Source organism: Hippopotamus amphibius, chromosome 10, assembly GCF_030028045.1.
Source record: "Hippopotamus amphibius kiboko isolate mHipAmp2 chromosome 10, mHipAmp2.hap2, whole genome shotgun sequence".
NCBI classification, from domain to species: domain Eukaryota; kingdom Metazoa; phylum Chordata; class Mammalia; order Artiodactyla; family Hippopotamidae; genus Hippopotamus; species Hippopotamus amphibius.
Window position 1 is genome coordinate 30,757,907 of NC_080195.1, and position 20,099 is coordinate 30,778,005.

The 20,099-nt window shown below is 36.2% G+C and overlaps 1 protein-coding gene across 1 annotated transcript in view; it reads right to left on the reverse strand.

The window, feature by feature from the left end:
* Window positions 1-20,099, reverse strand: part of LOC130830308 (A disintegrin and metallopeptidase domain 3-like) — a 102,270-nt gene that overhangs the window by 14,722 nt on the left and 67,449 nt on the right. The window contains exons 13-18 of the mRNA XM_057697477.1: window positions 15,148-15,246; window positions 11,368-11,563; window positions 10,782-10,872; window positions 10,343-10,535; window positions 2,616-2,699; window positions 409-523 (exon numbers count right to left, since the gene is read on the reverse strand). Coding sequence (XP_057553460.1) covers window positions 409-523; window positions 2,616-2,699; window positions 10,343-10,535; window positions 10,782-10,872; window positions 11,368-11,563; window positions 15,148-15,246 — 778 coding nt within the window. The remainder of the gene's footprint in view (window positions 1-408; window positions 524-2,615; window positions 2,700-10,342; window positions 10,536-10,781; window positions 10,873-11,367; window positions 11,564-15,147; window positions 15,247-20,099) is intronic.

Below are 20,099 nucleotides of genomic sequence, written 5' to 3' on the forward strand. Positions count from 1 at the left end.
TAGCTAACATCCTTATAGTATATAGACTATCTAACAAAACTATCGCCTATTCTATCATTTAACTGTATCTCTCTAGAAAAGTCTGTTTTACAATAGAAAAGTTCTGGAAGCCATTGTTAAAATTAGGAGGAGATCTGTTAAAATGTTCATTTCTAGATTTGAATTTAAACCATATACAAAATTTTGACTGACAGTATGATCTAGAGCTGCACCGTCCGATAAAGTAGCTACCAGCCACAAGTTACTATTTAAATTTAAATTAAATAAAGTGAAATAAAATGGAAAGTTCATTTCCTTGGTTGCACTATCCACATGTCAGGTGCTCAAAAGCCAAACAGACCATGGGGGTGGATAATATTTCTCTAAGTGCAGAAGGCTCTGTTGGGGTACGCTGATTTAGATACTCACCTGATACGGCCCAGAACCCATCATTGATGCTTCCTCCTGGTGATGAAGGTGTGGCCTCACATTGTGGAGGGGCGTATCCAGCATCACAGTGACAGTTCTGCAGAGTATTGCAAACCTAAAACCAAAGCCAAATTCCAAAAGTGCATTTTATGTATAAGATAGAAATTAAACACAGTACTTGCTATTTTGAGTCAATGTCAATTATTAAAGTTTTGTAGTTTAGTGTATTATAGGTAGTTTTTATATTAAAGGGGAAAGCAATTTTTAAAATAAAATTAATATAATAATGTTCATGCAATATCTTTTCAAATTTCCCAAAGATTTTTCTCTTATTTATCTCTTGTATTTTTATATAAAAGTACATAATATTCTGATACAACTGAAATGTCTTATTCTAGAAAGTTGTAGGAATTATGAAGCTAGAAATTATAAAATAGTGGGAGTTCAAATATATTATGAGTAACACAGACATATATATACTACCAACTGTAAAACAGATAGTCAGTGGGAAGTTGCTGTATAACAAAGGGAGTCCAACTCGAGGATGGAAGATGCCTTAGAGGACTGGGGCGGGGAGGGTGGGGGGGACTCGAGGTGGGGGGAGTCAAGGAAGGGAGGGAATACGGGGATATGTGTATAAAGACATATGATTGAACTTGGTGTACCTCCCAAAAAATAAATAAATAAATAAAATTAAAAAAAAAACAAAACCACATAATATGTTACTTTTAACATTAAAAAAAAGACATTCACCTGCTATGATTTATATTTGAGATGACATAAATTATCCATTCACTAATCCAACAAACCTGTTTTTGTATAAAAAAAAATATACTATGAATTGTGCTAGTTTAAAAAAGTTACCTGTGGTAACAGCCAATTTTTACCCAAAAAAAGGGGGGGGGGACTAAAGGGGGACGTTTTCTTCGTCAGACATAGATAATAAAATTTATTGGGCCAGAAATGGAAAGGCTAGAAAATATTTATAAATGTGATCTGTGGGTGAGTTGAAAGAAAGGCCAGAAACAGAAGAGAGAATCTAGAAATAGGTTTGTGAAAACATTAACAAGAAATTAATTAAAATTAAATGAGAGGAAAGAAGCAGAAAAGAAACTGTAAATAATAGGACATGTAAGTGATTTGGGAGAAAAATGTTTTAAAAGACATGCAGACAGGTCACTTTTTCCCTGGATTACTATATAAAATATGAAGCATCGCAACGGCAAAAGACAGTAGCCACAAAGTTAAAGCCAAATGCATGTTTGGAAAAACTTACAATGTTTATAAAATTTCTGTAACCTGGTAGACAATTTCACAATGGATGAATAGAAATACAAATGGAAAATATGACCATGCATACGTAAGAACTGTATCATTAATTATGAAATAAATGCAAGTTAACAACGGATTTAGCATGTTTGAAGAGATTAAAAAGATACAGAAACTAGTCTGGCCAGAATATGAGGAAATATGCATTTTTATACACAATAGATGGGAGCACATACTGGTATAATATTTCTTGAAGACAATATGTTAATGAAAATTTAAATGGTACATGCATTTGGCTTGTCAGATTTTACTGCTAACAATTTAAGAAATCAGATAAATGTGCAAAGGTGAATGTACAACAGCATCCACTATACCACTATTTACCATAGTTAAGTAAAAATTTAACATTATCCGGAAGTCCATCAGTGAATAACTTTTCAAATACAGGATGGAAGAGACATGCAGGGAAACACACTGAAACTGTTCAAGGATGAAGCAGGTCAGAATGAACAAGAAACTCTGCTCCCATAAAAATATGAGATTATAAGTAATATGTGTAATATAAATACATTGTGTGTTTAAATATTTATCAGTATAGATACACTCTATTATAAGCAATATTTATATGAATGTATAAGTGTATACGTGTAATCCTTAATGAACTCATTTCCAAAATTTCATAATCTTAATCTAACATTATAATACTAGTTTCATATTGAATTTTAGCAAATTATTTGCTCATGAGGCCTATATGATCTGACTGAACACATAAGTCACATACACATACATGAATAATGGAATCTGCTTTCCTTATTCAACTGCAATTTTCCAAATAAATTTCTACACCTCAAATAATTTTAAGCATTATTATACTGAAAAATGTTATTGACATGGAACAAAATAACTGTACTTAAAAACAGAGTAACCATTATACATACCCCGTGTCCATTGCATTTTATGGAGGAGTTACAAGTTGAGTTTGTGTCGACAGTGACAGCTACGCAAGATCCTCTGTTACAATACTAAAACGTTGAAACAACCAACAACAAAAACTCAAATGTAAAATCAAGAGTTGAACAGTTGTACTTGGTATGAAAAGTAGATGCACAAGATATATATACACCCCAGATGAATCTGGATTTCAGATCTGCTCATTCTAACAAAAGAACTGGGAGTCAAATGGTGTGTTGTTACCTTATCAAATATCATATTTTGAGAGTCAGAAACTATTTTTCCCCTTGAGGGAGCAGAACTGTGCATTTATCAATATTAATTGATATAAGTACAAAAATAGCCAACTTGTATTGACCGTTGGTAATGAGCTAGGATCTGTCTTTGCACTTTCTAAAAATTTTTAAAATATATATACGCATATTGACCCTGTGAAGGAGATATTTTTATCCTCATTTCATAGTGGATGAGAATTAAATGCACACTTTTAAGGTCATGCCACCATTGACAGAGCCAATATTCAGTACAAGAACTACTTTACTCACAGAGCCCAATGATCGATGCTCAATACCAGTGTTCCTGTCATTTTTATATTTTTTCCAGCTTTAATGACCATCTCTCTTATCTTTTGCATTAGCAAAGGTGACCTTGAGAAATTTATTTACTCCCTCCATACACATCAGTTTATCCATCTTTGAATCTGGAATAATAACTATAACTATCTCATAGTTATAATTAGCTTCTTACATATAAAGGAACAAAAGCTGTGTTTGACACATAGGAAATGCTCACTAAATATAGGATATTATTTCAATTATTTATTTATTTAACCTGATTTCTGTGTAGACTCTACATTAATATTTGTCTATCCAAATTTCAATTTAATTTGAATATCTTTGGGAGAACCTACTCAGACTATCTGATGGAATTTCTTAAGTATCTGATAGAATACCCACTATCTGACGAAGAGTCTAAAAGTACCATTTTCTATCACCATTGCTAATTAAGGAAAGAACAAACATCAGCTCTCATTAACTGAAAGTGCGCTGATGAAGCCAACAAGGATGATAAAATGTTGCACAAAACAGCATTACCTGTCCACAAAAGGATTTTCATTCTAGTACTCTTAAACATTGTCATTGAGGCAATAATAAACCAGTCACACCTCCCTGGGTTGTTTTTAGGAGAAAAGTAAGCCAGGAAAAGTTAAGAACCATGCTTCTGATAGAATTTATTGCAACTAAACAGATCAACTTGTAGCTGACTCTTTTGTAATGACAGGAAAAGAGAAGGACACTATGAAAAGACTTAGCCTTGGTCAGTGGTTGGGGTGGTGTTTTGAATACTGACTAACACATAAGTTTTCCCTCTTTAAAAAAGAAACATCAATAGTGTCCCAGAAGAAATTGTATCATGATTCAAAAAAAAAATCCTTGATATAACTAAAAAAAGATATTTCCTGAGGAGAAAAGCTTGGATTATGTAAGCATGTTTTCATACAGCTCCGTGTATAAGAATGGGTAAGGAGGGGTTTCCTGGGTGGCACAGTGGTTAAGAACCCACCTGCCAATGCAGGGGACACGGGTTCAATCTCTGCTCCAGGAAGATCCCACATGCCACGGAGCAACTAAGCCTGTAAGCCACAACTATAGAGCCCGTGTGCTGCAACTACTGAAGCCCACGTACCTACAGCCCGTGCTCCACAACAAGAGAAGCCACAGCAATGAGGAGTCCATGCACCACAATGAAGAGTAGACCCCTGCTCTCCACAACTAGAGAAAGCCTGTGTGCAGCAACAAAGACCCAACGCAGCCAACAAAGAAAGAAAGAAAGAAAGAAAGAAAGAAAGAAAGAAAGAAAGAAAGAAAGAAAGACAGACAGACAGACAGAAAGAAAGAATGGGTAAGGAAAAGACAGTTAATTTTATTTATTCAGTCATTGATTAGTTTACCTCTTTTTGGACAATTTGGTTTGGACAATTGATTAGTTTACCTCTTTTTGGACAGTTTGAAATGAATATGCTGAGATGTGCGTAACACCCCTCAACTAATTATACAAACTACAATCAGTTGATAAACTGATTTGATAAACTCCTATTCTGTCTTATGATTACACAATTCAAAGAAGCCTCTATCACAACCAATACTGAGCAAATTTGCATTGCTGGAATAATGCCTATCTTCATGTAATATATTGTTCACTTAATACATTACAGTATTAAATTTAGGAGTATAACTTGTAATTTTTATTATAATTGACAAGGAAGACATACTCTTCTTCATGTTGATAGATAAGAAATAAAATCTCTTTTTCTCCCTCTTTTCCTATCTATCCATCAACAGATTGATTTTTACAAAGGACCCACATTTGATGAGAATGCAGTAAAGAAGCCTTTACTTTCTAACCTCTCTGAAAACAACTGCACACTGTAGAGTAACAAATGAAAAGAAAGTATATCCTTGACGAATTTTTAAAATAACCATAGAGTGATTCCAATTCAAAGTCACAGACTTGGCACCCACAGTAGCCCCTTTTTCTCCCAACAGATGAGAGTAAAGGAAAATCAGAAAGAGACAAATTAGAAGGTGAGAGATTAAAGGACTTCCTGGGATTTTGAAATAAAATGAAGATCATTGTTGGGTGAAACCAAGTGAGAAAGCAAGGGAACAGGGAACACAGTGGCAGAGGGGAGAGCCTAGCTGACCAGCCTCATAATACTCAAGAAGGACCGCAGCTTCAGAGTCCTAAGAAAAACAGGAAGAAGAGTTGGAAGGGCAAGATCGGAGAGGGTGGCCAAAACGTGCAATTATCAGTGGAAGTCTGCCCAGAAAACCACAGAACTAGTTAGTGCTCAGTATTCACTACTCACCTCTCCCTTTCTCTCAGTTACAGAACATAGTCAACACAACACTTTTATCTCAAGGGAGACAATTTACAAGAGTATTTTGTTTCATGAAGCAATTGAATGAACGGTGACTACAGAATCCGGGCTTCTCCAGTGGTCTGTTCTCGAGAATAGGCACTATCCAATTAAACTACTGGAAGGTCCATGGCCTAAAAGCCAGCTTCTAAAATAGGGACTGTCATGTTGTTAGAGCAAGCAGGTAGCTAGGTGTGATTAGAGAAGGGGACACGGGCCAAATGGCAGGAAATCACACATCTTGTAAACAGCAGGGGCCCTTGGGCAGATAAAAGAAAAGCAGACGCCCCCAGACAGACAGGAAACCACACATCTGGGGGTGATAAATGTCCTGGAAGCAGACAAAGAAAGGTGGGGAAAAGCAGGAGTCTCTGGCATCTGAATGCAACCTGTCCTCATTAGGCCCTCATCACAATCAAGTTAGCCTTGCAGATAAGAGGTCCCCATCATGCACCCATGACACCAGGATACTTCCAATCAAGGCCAAATGAGGACACAAATCCCTCCTCCCCCCAGGAAGGTGCAGCTGGGATGAAAATCAGGGAATTTCGACCCTCCCTCCCCGATGAATATTTTCCACTCCTTCGTTTTTACGCCTCACATAACTGGCTTGCCAAAAACCTCAGGTCAGGTACTCACCTGAGCCTTGCCTGCTCTCCCCTTGAGAACATATTAGTGCTTAAATAAATCCTTGCTTTGCTTTCTTGGCATCCCTGTCTCGTCTCTGAATTCTCTCTGCAGTGAGACAAGAACCTACCTCCCAGTAACAACATGACAAACTCCAGCCACATAGAGAGAGCTGTCAATGAAAACATTTATTAAAAATGGCATGGGATCAAAAAGTCACTGCCAGCTTAGAGCTCCTCCGGACCAAGCAGGGAAAGCCTAAGGCTTCATCTTTCCTTCCTTTCTTCTTCCCTTCCCTCCCCCATCCCTGTTATTTTCCTCTTCCCTCCATGGGGATATTGCCCAGTCGGGCAGGGGCTAATGATCGGACTTTCCCAGGCAGAGAATCACGCAGGAGAAATGGATAAACTGTAATGCTTTCAGTGGTCAAACAGGGCTGGGGTGAGAAACCAGAGGCCTTTTAAATAAATGGCTCATTTTTCCACAGGACATGTGCTGAATTTAAATGTTACCTGGGATGACAGAAGACTAGTTAACTAGCACAGCAATTTTCTATTGGCATTTGTATGTCTAGTGCCCATGCGGTTTTATTCCAAATGTTATTGTAATTATGTTTATGCAGTATATATGAGACGCTGTTTCACTAGTTTTAACATTTTTCTTTGTCCTTAGTGTTCAGAAACTTTATTATGCTGTATCTTACTGTGGATTTCACTGGGCTCACTCTATGTCATGTACTGTCAGCTTCCTGCATCTGTGATTTATGCCTTTTGACAAATCTGAAGCTCTTCCAGGCATTATTTCCTGAAATACTTTTTCATCCTTAAGTTTTCTCTCTTATTCGTGTAGGATATTAGAATGGCTATTATCATAAAGACAAGAAATCATAAGTGTTGGCTTAGAACTGGAGTAAAGGGAACACTTGTTCCTGTTTGTGGGAATGTAAATTGGTGCAGCCACTATGAAAAACATTATAGAGGTTCGTCAAAACGTTAAAAATGGAACTACCACATGACCCTGCAATTCTACTTGTAGGTATTTATCTGAAGAAAATGAAACCACTAACTCAAAAATATATCTGCACCTTAATGTTCATTTAAGCATTAGTTATAATAGCCAAGATGTGGAAACAACTAAAGTGTCCACCAAAGGATGAATAAAGAAAGAAAATGTAGTATCTTATCCACAGTTTTTTTAATGCCAAAAAAAAAAAAAATGAAATCTTGCCAGTTGTGACAACATGGATGGACCTTGAGGGCATTATGCTAAATGAAATGTCAGAGAAATATATATATAAATATATGTATATTTACAGAGAAATATAAATACTGTGTGATCTGACTTACATGTGGAATCCTAAGAAGAATAAAAACAAAAAACCCAGGCTCATGGATACAGAGAGCAGACTGGTGGTTGCCAGACGTGGGATTTGGGGGGTGAGGCAAAAATGGGTGAAGAGGGTCAAGAGACACAAACTTCCGGTTATAAAAGTAAGTAAGTCATGGAGATGTACAGCACAACATGGTGACTACAGTTACTAATACCACACTCCACACTGGAAACTTAGTAAGAGAGTAAATCTTAAATTTCTCATCATAAGAAAAACATTACAGCCATATATGGTGACAGATAGTAATTAGATGTATTGTGGTGATCACTTTGAAATATATACAAGTATGACTCACTATCATGTACATGTGAAGCCAGTATAATGTTATATTTCAATAATATTTCAAAATATAGTAACACATGGTAATAAATTTCAAAAATAGATAAAAAGATGTGATAAAATATTTGACTTCTTACACATTTTTAAATCACTTTCCGGAAAGTATGTGCTCATTTATACGGGGGTGACTCAAAAATTATCTGCGCTCCGGTTACATTAAAACTTCTATAAAGTCTACAGCCAGAGCGTGGATATTTTTTGACTCACCCTCGTACTTGCTGTACGACGATAAGAAGTTATGCTTCTGACCATCAATTGTTATTTCCAATTCCCAACTCATTAGACAAACACAACGGTTGGATATTTATTTTTATTTTACCAACTCAGAAGCTCCCTGAATCTCAGTGTTCCAAATTTCTACACTCTCCAGCCACACTGCTCTCCTCAGTGGAAGTTGTGAGTGGAACTAGAAGTTCCATCCCTCTAATCACTTGGTCTTTCTGGTGACCAGCACCATTCTGAAGCTATCTAGAGGCCCCATCCTATCACCTTATGAGCACAAACTCAGGTTTCTTTGGATGAACCTCATTATGAATAAAAGAAAACATTCCTATCAGTCAGGAAATTCCAAGGGGTTTAGGAGCTCTGTGTCAGACACCAGGAACAAAGACCAAATTATTCTTTTAGTGTATGCCACATATATGTCATTACAGTGCTTTTTTTCTAATTAATGAGTAATTAAATGAGTTAATATATATATTTACTTTGCCACACTTTAGTAAACGTTTTTGCACTTTGTTTTAAATGAAAGGCATGACATATTACTTTATAATGTAGTCAGCAACAGTATATTACTTTGTGATTACGTTATTATTTTTATGTGAGAATATCTTTTCCCATCCCGAGATAAGTTTACTATTCACTTCCATTTCTCTCTTATTTTTCATTTCTTAAACTATTATACCTCAATTTAAATTATTTAAATTTAACTGTGAGATAACTGTGTACTGTTCTACATTCATCAACTAAATTTTCAATGGTACTACAAGGGTGAGTCAAAAATTATCCGCACTCTGGCTGTCGACTTTATTTTAATTAGCTTTTAGAAAAGGCAAATACATCATTTTTCGACAAAATCTCCTTGCTTTTCAATACACTTTGTCCGTCTGTCAACAAGCTTTCGTATTCCCTCATTAAACAATGCTTTAGGCTGAGCTGTGAGCCATAAATGCACTGTAGTCCTCACTTCTTCATCAGAAGTGAATCTGGCTCCTTTTTTTTTTTTTTTTCCATTTAAGCAGAGATCTGCCCATTTATTTTCAACATTTTTAAGATATTATGCTTCCTAATTTCAACTTATAAAACACAGGAGAAAAGGCATGCTGTATTGGGTTTAACAAAATAAGCAGAGATTGTATAGCACATCTAATTAAAATTAAAATATCATTTGTAACAAGGTAGTCATTATGTATTACCCACTTATTACACTTCATTATTTTTTTTTCCTTTTTTTTTAAATTTTTTTTGATGGCTAACACTTGTGCGACCTTCCTTGAACGACTCTATCCATTCATATACACTTCTTCGCGACAAAACACTTTCTCCATACTGCTCACAAAGTCTTTGATAAATAACGGCACCAGGTACACTCTCAGACCACAAAAAACGAATCACTGCACGCTGCTCTTCTTTTGTGCAAATCGCAAGTGCGGCATGCATGTTTGCTCTCACTGCAGTTACAAGTGAACTGATGTAAAGCGTTCACACCTGCACAGCAGTGACTGGGGAGACAGTAGCCTTGAACAGAAAGCGCTAATAAGACAGTGCAGCCAATAGAAGTTTTAAAATGACCGGAGTTCAGATAACTTTTGACTTACCCTTGTAGTTTAAAATCCTCTATTATGTTTCTTCAAATGTCAAGAAATAGAAAAACAAAGCTTAAACTCTGTTTTATTCTTCTGTCTTGAGAAAGGGCAAATTTTTAACGAGTATACTATGCTTTTTTGAAAAGGAATTAGGGAATTAGGGTAATGAGCAAGTAAATGTTTTACTTTCATTGCAATCAAATTAGTTCTCTGTTATTCTTATTATTCAGGTTGTTCTGACCTACTTTTGGGGTGTATTACTTGATTCTTTTTTCTTCCTTTTTTTACACAAATTATTGCAGACCAGATCCTGGCCTAACAAAGAGGTTAAGGAAGGTACTCAAGTGTGAGAGAACGACTTTGAATATCTATGGCAAAATTCATAACGAAAAATGACAAAAAGTAAAGCAAGTGTTCCTCTGATCAATAGAAATTTTGACGTTTAAGGTTTAAGATCATGATGTAGTAATCAAAATTGGTAACAATTACACATGAAAAATTTTAAGTGCCCTCTTGCCCTCTCTCTCTCTCATACACACACACACACACACACACACACACGCAAACACAATCTTACACAGACACTAAGACACTCACATAGCATATATAGAATCAAGAAGAATTGTAATTTACCTGATTTGGACCACACATAGTGCCATTCGCTGTATAGGTATAATCTGTTTGCATGTTTACTGCTGTCGAATTTCTTAGACGAGCAGATAGACACACAGTGCCTTCAAGGAAGGTATACTGAGTATCAAAATTTTTAAATGGCACTATTTCTGCACGTGTCCAGACACAAACTAACTTCCCACAATAGATGTGCCTGTAATATGACAGAAAAAATTACCCATATGTCACTTAGTGACACAATATATTACTTAAGTAACAGTTCAAAACATGAAGATACTTCACAGTGCTGTTCAGAACATACACCATCTTATGAAGTGTAAGATATAAATTTATCTTTATATACTACATTCATCTTTTATTTGTATTAAGTGATTCTTTGCAGTACACACACAGACACATACACGGCATTGGGAAATTGTATATTTTTCTAAATACACACCTAAAACTACAAAAACGACCAAGACAGTTTCCAAAGTCATCTGTATGCATATTCACTTCTTGTGAACATAAAGCAGAAGCCCCCTTCGAAACTGAAAATATAAATAAAGTTCCAATTACTCATCTTAAAAAAAAAACATTGAAAACTAAAAGCGCGGGAAATTTATATAGAGACATCTAGACAACAAAGCCCAGGCAGTTTCATCTACTATAAATTTTTGGTGCCATCTACTGGCTATCTATGAAGGAGAAATGCTTACTAAAAACTACCTAGTTGAGAATAGAAAACTGTTATTATCGTGCAGAAATTATTAAGAAGTAGAACAGTCATTTGCTCACTTATCTATAATTTGAAGTCTAATCAATTTCCACCAATCCCCTGAAACTTGACTAATATCCTATTCTTTTTGTCTTGTATACTAGACATATTTTACTTCTTGACATAGGTCAAAGTTGCTTTGATTTGCAATTTTATCTCCAAATTTAGATTTAAACAATAATTATTATTATGGCTATAGGGTGAATTACTGACTTAAGAAAAAAATACAGTTTAAAAAGAAATCTCAGGAAAAAGATACAACTATTACATTTTCCAAACAACTCTGCACACTGTTTATCTGTATCTTGGCACACTCCTTGATAGCAAAAGGCAGTCTTATTATTGCACAGTTCTAAATCAGCAGATTTCACGTCAGGTACACAAAACTCAGATATCCCATTGCAATATTCTGTAAAATCACACAGATCCGTGCTTTTCCTACATACTGCTCCTCGGTCAGTTATCTGTGAGACAAAGAAAACCGAATATTTGTTTTTAAAGTAATAAAACAAAATATAAAAATGTAAATCGGAGGATTGTATTTATATCTATCACTCCCATTATTATTACGTTTGTAAGTGACGTTAAATTATGAGTTCTGGTGAAACAGATTGGAAAGAATCCAAATGGCCATCGATGGATAAACAAACTGTGGTGTGGACAATGGGACATGTTCTGCCACATAAAGGAATGGAAAACTGATTTATGCTACAAGGTGATTGAAACTCCAAAACACTGTATTTAGTGAAGACAACCAAACGCAAAGGTCACACACTGTATGGTTCTACTTATATGAAATGTCCAGAGTAGGGAAATCTGTAGAGGCAGAATGCAGATTGCTGGTTGCCAGGGACTGAGGGGGAAGGGAGAAAGTGTCACCCCGGGGAGCAACCAGAGGATCCCTAACCCGCGCCTAAACTGTGTCCATAAATCAAGTACATCTGTCTTAAGCAAGGGAGGCAAGGAAGTCCCTGCCCCCACCCCCCAGCCACAACCCCCTCCATTTCTAATAAAAACCTCCCCCTAGCAAACCTGCAGAAAACCAAACTGTCTAGCCGTGTCTACATGACAGGAAAACGAGGGCTTAACCACAAGAAACTGGTGTAAGCTGACTGGATTTTAAAATTGGGACAAAGATCCTGTGCAGCTCATCACCATCTGATTGTAATAGAAGACCTCCGCCTTGCCGCGCTGTATCGTTTGACCCACTTTCAACCCAGAACTTAAGGGCTACACTAGGGCGGAAAAGAGGTTTAAATTGCATTCTGGGAAATCGCCGCCTCTTTCCATGAATTAGGATGACGAAAGACACCTGTCCCCTATCACCTCCGTTACCCTCTTCTATAAAAAGCTCTGTTCCTGCTTGTAATGAGGGAAAAGGCGCCTTTAAAGCATGGGCCCCCTTCCCCATTCTTCTGCCATTAAATACAAACCTGTCTTGCTTGCACCACACAGAGTTTTGTTACAGGCAGCAGGGAAGGACTCCCCGCCAAAGAGCCGAGGTGCGGCTCCCGTCTAACTCAGTTTAAAAAAAAAAAAAGACACCAAGTGGGTAATGGGTTGGGTCTCCTGTTTGGGTGAGGAACCTGCTACGGAAACAGGTGGAGGTGGTGGTGTTCCAACATTGCGAATGCACTGAATGCGACTGTATTGTTCACTTGAAAAGGATTACTTTTTTATAAGGGGATTTGCACTTAAATTTTAAAAAATGGCTTTAGTGGAAAGTTCTTACAGTTAAAATGCTATGGTTATCCTGAATATCTCCTTCAAGGTAAATAGAATATATCTGATATAAAACTACGTGTACATGTTTTTTTGATTTTTGGGGACTAGTTAGTTGCACTCCTGAAGTATTTTAACTAACTCAGATGCCAGTCTTTCCCATGTTTCTAAAATGTTTCTTCATGGACATCTCTATCCTTTCTGCATTTCAAGTAACTTCCCTTTCAAGACTAACTCCACCTCCACCATGTGGGCTTTATAAATCACATGAAACTGCTTCTGACTCAGGATGGTAATCAGAACACTTCTCCCTAGACACAGCGCTGGGAAATTTCACTTAGAATGTAGGGATGGGTCAGGGTTTCTGCCACTACCAGGCGTGAGGATGGGTGTTGGGAAAGAGAGGACCCCTCTGCTCTTCTGAAATATCACACACTATGGACTAGAAAAGCCAGGAACTGCAATGAGCTGCCTGTACTGCATACTAGAAAAGCTTGTTTGAGAACTGCCAACAAAAAGGCAAGGATATCCAACAGACGTATAGAATAAGAATCCTGGTGCCCCTGTTCTACACAAAGACTGAGCGTGAAGCTAGACTCATGTCTAATTAATACTTAAGCTTCGTGTCTGTTTGTTATTCTTTGCTTGGCTGTTCACCATCAAGATACAACGGAAGCCATGATAACTGTGTTACGCAGCACCGATCACAGCTTCTTCAATTTCACACAGGAATGTCTGAGTACTGGCCCAAAACATGTTAATCCCTGTTATGCGTCAGAAAAACAGCCGGTTAAACTACTGGTCTTCCATACCTTTGCACTTGGACTTGTGTCCATCTAAAATGAAAATTTATAAGAAAAAACTGGATCAAATCACTAAATTGCAGACAAAAGTCACTGGAAACTAGCCTAACTGAAAGTGGACAGGGAAGAAAATAAAAATCCTTTAAAGCTTATGGCCACTAGTAAGAGAGACACCTGTGAGCCTTTAAATGGCAGCAAAAGCTAAGTTCTATGCTATAATGCATAGTAAATTAATGTGAACTAATGCAATACATTGAAGCATGCTTGAAGATGAAGAGGAAGGGTCCTGGGCAGATTATGGCAGTGGATATATTCCCAGAAGTAGAACTGAGTCACAGGTTCCCTCAAGTGTGAAAAGTGAAAAGGCTGGCCCAGGGCTACCTTCTACAGACAAATAAATGCAGTCTGGAAAGTTTAAAAGAGAGAGAGCGTGAGAGAGAGAGATGACAGCTAGAGTTATAAGCTTATAGTTGGGAACTTCTTTACAGAGTTCATGGCTGTTACCATGAAACCCTCCCTAGCAACTTAAACTATGAATTTTCACTGGACCAAATGTAGCAATTACCTCTGTTGTAAAGAATTATCCTCTGATATGTAGGTAGAGGGCAGTGGACTGTTTAGAAAAGTCCTACTGCTCAGTCCCACTGATTTGGAGACGAAGACTAAGATCAGAGCTCTTATGAAGGAAAGAGCACCAAGGTTTATTGCTAAGAAGTGGAAACCCTAGGCTGGCCTCTACATTCATGTGCCTTGGAACAAATGACCATAGACTTTATAAACTAGCCCACTGAGTGAAAAAGAACACACACAGAACAAAGTAAAATGATGTTAGGAGAGATTTCAGTGATAGAAAAAAAAATCTGACAATCAGCTTTTATGTTTGTTAGAGACTTCTGAAAATGACACACAAGAAAAGGTGAGCTGCTAAAATGAACAGAGATCTCACACAGTCTCCGAACAGACGTGTCTGTGAAGGAAAATTGAACAGAAAGCTTCCCAGGGGACGTCAAGGACTCAGTCAGTCACTTCCAAGGGCTTGCCAAAGCTAATCTTCAGTATTAGATATGCGAGGTATTGCTGACTATTCTAAATGGGTTCCTTTACTGCTACGTTTTATTATTATTATTTTCTGTTTATTCAAATACTGCATGTCATGTGTGTGTTGGGTGGCTTACTCAACATTTTATCAGAAGTTGTTCGATCATTAAGAGCTACATTCAGGCACGACCAAGAGGAACTCGTAGCACCCAAATGATCTGGAATTGTGATTAAATGCAATAACAGGATGGGTCTTGAGTAGAGATTGAAACAATACAGTGAGAGGCAGAGCTAAAAAAGAGGCTGAAAAAGACCGAACGACCTCCTCTCAGTTCTGAAATCAACTGTGTATGAATCGAGCACATAAAACAATATAGTCGAAAGATGAGTAAAAATAAAGTGCTTAAAAAAAAAGCTAAAAGATTGAACCCACAAGAACACAAACATTTCATGAAAGAAAATAAGGCTATATTTTCAAAACTTACCAAGCAAGATCTTTTGTCACAGCACGGTCCACTACCACACTCTGCATCTCCAATCAGAGTACAGCTAGAAGCATCACAGCATTTTTTATGAGTGCAATGCTAAAAGCAAATGTAATCAAGCTAAATAAAAGGAATTTTCAATCAAATAAATCATTTTATTTATTGTCATAATATACTAAAGTATGTCTTTAAGTTAATTAAAATCACAGCATAATTTTTACTTCTGCATCTTTTTTGAACACCACTTATATATATCTAAACTTATATGTTGATATAGAAAAAAACATGGTTAATGAAATTATTCATGATTCCATGCTCAAGAATTTGAACTGTTAAACATATAATGCAATTTATTTCAATCTTCTTTGTGTTCCTAAATGTATGAACTGTCAATTTTGAGATTTTTTTCACTTATTACATCATAAGTACTTATCCATCTTATCGAATCTCCTCAAGAGCTCATTCTATGAATATATAATCATTTATGGACGTGACAAAATAGAGGTTTCTAAATTACAACAGCATGTTGTAAATGACATTTCAAAGAAATTTTTTGTCATTTTTTTAGCTCTAATACTGTATATTAAAGATTGATTCTATAAGTTAGCAGAATTAAAAAATATTAAGGGAAGTCGCTGTAAGACAAAGGGAGATGAACTCGATGATGGGTGATGCCTTAGAGGGCCGGGATGGGGAGGGTCGGGGGGAGTCGCGGGAGGGAGGGGATATGGGGATATGTGTATAAATACAGCTGATTCACTTTGGTGTACCTCAAAAGCTGGTACAAGAGCGTAAAGCAATTATATTCCAATAAAGAGCTTAAAAAATATTACAGGCTCTTTATAATATACACATATTTCCTTCTTTCTATATAGTTACCTATTCAGTGTAAGAGTGATGTGAAAGACTGATAGGTAACATTTTTACGTGAATAAAGTGGATAGGCACAAATGATTAAATGTTTATATCTGTTTCAATTTTATTAATTTTGTTATTCATGTGCTGAACATTTTGTATATCTGCACAATCTATTTTTATATTTTTATGCATACTTTTTGTCGAGGTATTCTTCTATTTATTTCCTTCATTTGTAAGTACTTTCATATTAATGATGTTAACCCCTCGCTGCTAATATATTTTATAGTGTTTTACAATTTGTCATGACAACTTATTTCTATTTGGGCAGGTTGTTTTTTTTTTTCATTTTTTTGTTATTGTGATACTGTGAAATCTGAGAACTGCCAACTTTCTTTGGGATTTGTTCTAAGAGTTTATGTATAAAACTTTCCTCTACCCTAACCCCAGTAAATATGTGGAGGTTCAGTGTGTGTGTGTAAAATGTTTGTGTTATATACATACATATATGTGTGTATATATGTATTTTTACTTTACATTAAATACTTGTATTTTGAGTAGTATGTTGTGAAAGTAACTATAATGATATATCTTCCCCCAAAATTATCAGTTGTGTTTATAGAATAATAATTTATTCCTGATATTTTATTATACCTGGATACTCATATAATGTCCTATATAAAATTAAATACAATGTCTTCAATTACACTAACTGCATATTATTAAAGTATATCCCAAATTCTATTACTATATACCACTTTGTAATATTTACAGGAATCAGATGATATTCTTTCTTTTCTCATTTTCATTTTTCATTATTAAGAAGAATGTTATGCTTCACAATATAAATACTTTAATGAAAACTATCAGAGAATTTAGTGAAGATGGAAGCTTAAACACACACTAAATATTAATATTGGGGAGAATAAAGCAAAAATCAATGACGTGAAAAGTAAGTTCTCTAAAACCTAGAATCAAAGAGAGAGACTACAGTGGAGAGCGTATTTTGACCATACTCAATGTATGATGGAAATCTAGACTAAATACAGGGCTTAGAAATTGACTTTCTGTGACATGCAGTTTAAAAATAGAATTCCATCATGGGACTGGAAGCCAGAACTTTGTAATAAAATAGGTAGCTGTGGTTTATTATTGAGAAATTTGAGAAAACAAAGAACATTCTTTTACTCCTAGTTGTTCAAACTTTTATCAAATGTCTCTTCAATATTTAATATCTTGTAATTTTTCTTTGTTAATTTAATGACGTTGGAAAATATTGAAGTGTTTCTCTATTTCTGAACTAAACACCATAAGCATCCCCCTTTTCAGATATTTATTGGTTATTTGATAATTTTGATTTAGGCATTTTGCAGGTATTTTCCAAAATATACACCAATCATTCAAAGTAATGTTAAGTTGACTACAGGAGGAGTCAACAAATGTCATGGTTCAATTTTATTTCTATATGCTTGCAAACAACACTGAAAATTGAATTTTTTTAAAAAAAGTATGCAATTTACAAAAACATTCAAAAACATGAACTACTTACGGTTAAATTTAAGTAAAGACACCTAAATAAATGGAACAATATACCATGTTCATGGCTTGAAAGTCAAATTAAGAAAACTATTCAATTCTCCATAAATTCATCTTTAGATTTTTTCAAAAATTTCAACTTTTTTTGGGGGGGGGGTGGGTAGAAATAGAAAAGTTGATTTAAATTTTTATATAGAAATGCAAAGACTTAAAAGAGCCAAATCTATCTTGAGAAAGAAGTACCAAACATGAAGATACATTTTGCCTGATTTTGTGTATTAGGCTAAGGCAAGCTGGCACGGGTGTAAGGATAGATATGTAGATCAATGGAACGCAAAGTATGTGATGAACTGTTTTGCGGTAAATGTATCAAGGTAATTCAATGCGGAAAGATGGCCTCTTCAACAAATGGGTCTAGAACAATTGGACATCCATATGGAGAAAAATATACCTTGATCCTTAACTTAAAAAGTGCCACAAATTACTCAAAATGGATCATACACATATACATAAAAGCTAAAATTTGTAGACTTCTAGAAGAACATTTACAAGGGAGCTTCACAAATTTAGGATAGATCGGATACAAGTAGCATAACACATCAAAGGAAAAAATTATAGGGACTTCCCTGGTGGCGCAGTAGTTAAGAATCCACCTGCCAATGCAGGGGACGTGGGTTTGAGCCCTGCTCCAGGAAGATCCCACATGCCTCTGTGCAACCAAGTCCGTGAGCCACAACTATTGAGCTCGCATGCCTAGAGCCCGTGCTCCGCAGCAAGAGAAGCCACTGCAATGACAAGCCCGCACACTGCAGAGTAACCCCACCCCGCTTGCAACAACTGGAGAAAGCCCGTGTGCAGCAATGAAGACCCAACACAGCCAATAAGTAAATAAATAAATAAATAGAAAAAAATTATAAACTGGACTTCATCAAATTAAAAACTTTGACTCTTTGAAAGACATCATTAAGGAAATACAAAGCTAAGCCACATACTGGGAGAAAACCTGGCAAAGAGGTTGCATATAGTTTATATTAAGAATTCCTGTAAGTACATAATAAAAAGACAACCCCATTAAACTTTGCAAAATATGTGAACAGACACTTTAAAAAGGAAACATACGAATGCCCAATAATCACATGAAATATAATTAGTCATCACGGAAATACAAACTAAAACTGCAATGAGATACCAGCGCAAACAGAAACGACTAAAATGAGAAAAGACTGGCAATAACAAAAGTGACAAGGATTCAGAACAACCGCCACAGTTATAGAGAGATGGATGAAATGTACAGTATTACAACCATTTTGGAAAGCATTTTGACACTTTGTTATAAATCTTATAGTATAATTAATGTGTTGTGACAGAGATTAGAAGTTCAGATATTTACGGGATAGACTTGGATGAGGTAAGGGAAAACCTTACAGGTAAGGTCCTGTAAAGTTCTATATTTTTTCCACATCTAATCAGGTATAGCATCACTCAAATTCAAAAACTCAGCAAGTCAGAAAGAAAATATAAATTAGTATAATGAAGACCACCTAGACACATCATAAGTCTCTGTGCAGACAAGGAAAGAGAAGGTCCCAATGCTTTTGTGGATAGAAAGGCAGATGGGTCCTAGGGAATCACCTGGCTAGGTGTGGTATGCAGAAGAAGACTTGGTTACTGAAGTCTTAAATGACAGATTGGGCAAATGGTCTTTGACCACTGTTGTGGAGACTCCTGAAGGGTTCTGTCAGTGGGAGGTGGTGGTCTTGTAATACTAAAGAAAGTTTATCTTGCTTGTTGTTCACTCACTGATACTGTTAAGAAAATAAAAACTACTTCCCTTTCTGCTGGTGGCCATAATGATACACAGAGAAATCCCTGGTGATCAAGACCAGTTTGGCCACTCGAAAATTTACTGAGACATCTTACAGTACATAAGAAAAGAAAGAAATTACAGACATGCTTAGGCAAAAGCCTGATGACGTCATAAAGGCTTAGCCAACTAGCATATTCCAGATGGATGTAAGTTTTGCTGGATTTGAAGGCTTAGAAGTTACTCAGTTACTTAAGAACCAACCCGGTGCTCTAAGCACCACTGGTCAGTGAGCACACTGGCTAATGGCAAGGACATGGAGAAAGAGAATGTAAAGACCTATTGGGACCTACTGCAGTAGGTCTTGTTAAAAGATAATCTGAGGCATATTAAAACTTTTAAGAGTTTACTTGAGCAAAAATTGATTCAAATTGGGCAGCATCCAATTTAACAGTTAGGAAGGAGCTCCAAGAAGCTATACAACATGAAAGACTTTTATAGGCAGAAGGGAGTAGAGAAAAGGAAGTCATACTGGCAAAAAATATGGGTTGATTATCGCAAGGTTACTTTCCTTTATGGGATGGCAGGAGTCTATCAGGAAGATCACCTGACCAGTGCTGGCCAGGTGATTCCTGATTGACTGGTTTAAGATTCCATTTCTGGAGGAGCCAAAACTGTAGTTACAGTAAATCTCTCAGTTTGGTGATGTGGGCTTAACATAAGGGACTCCATATTAGGCCTGATGTCTTGTTTCCAG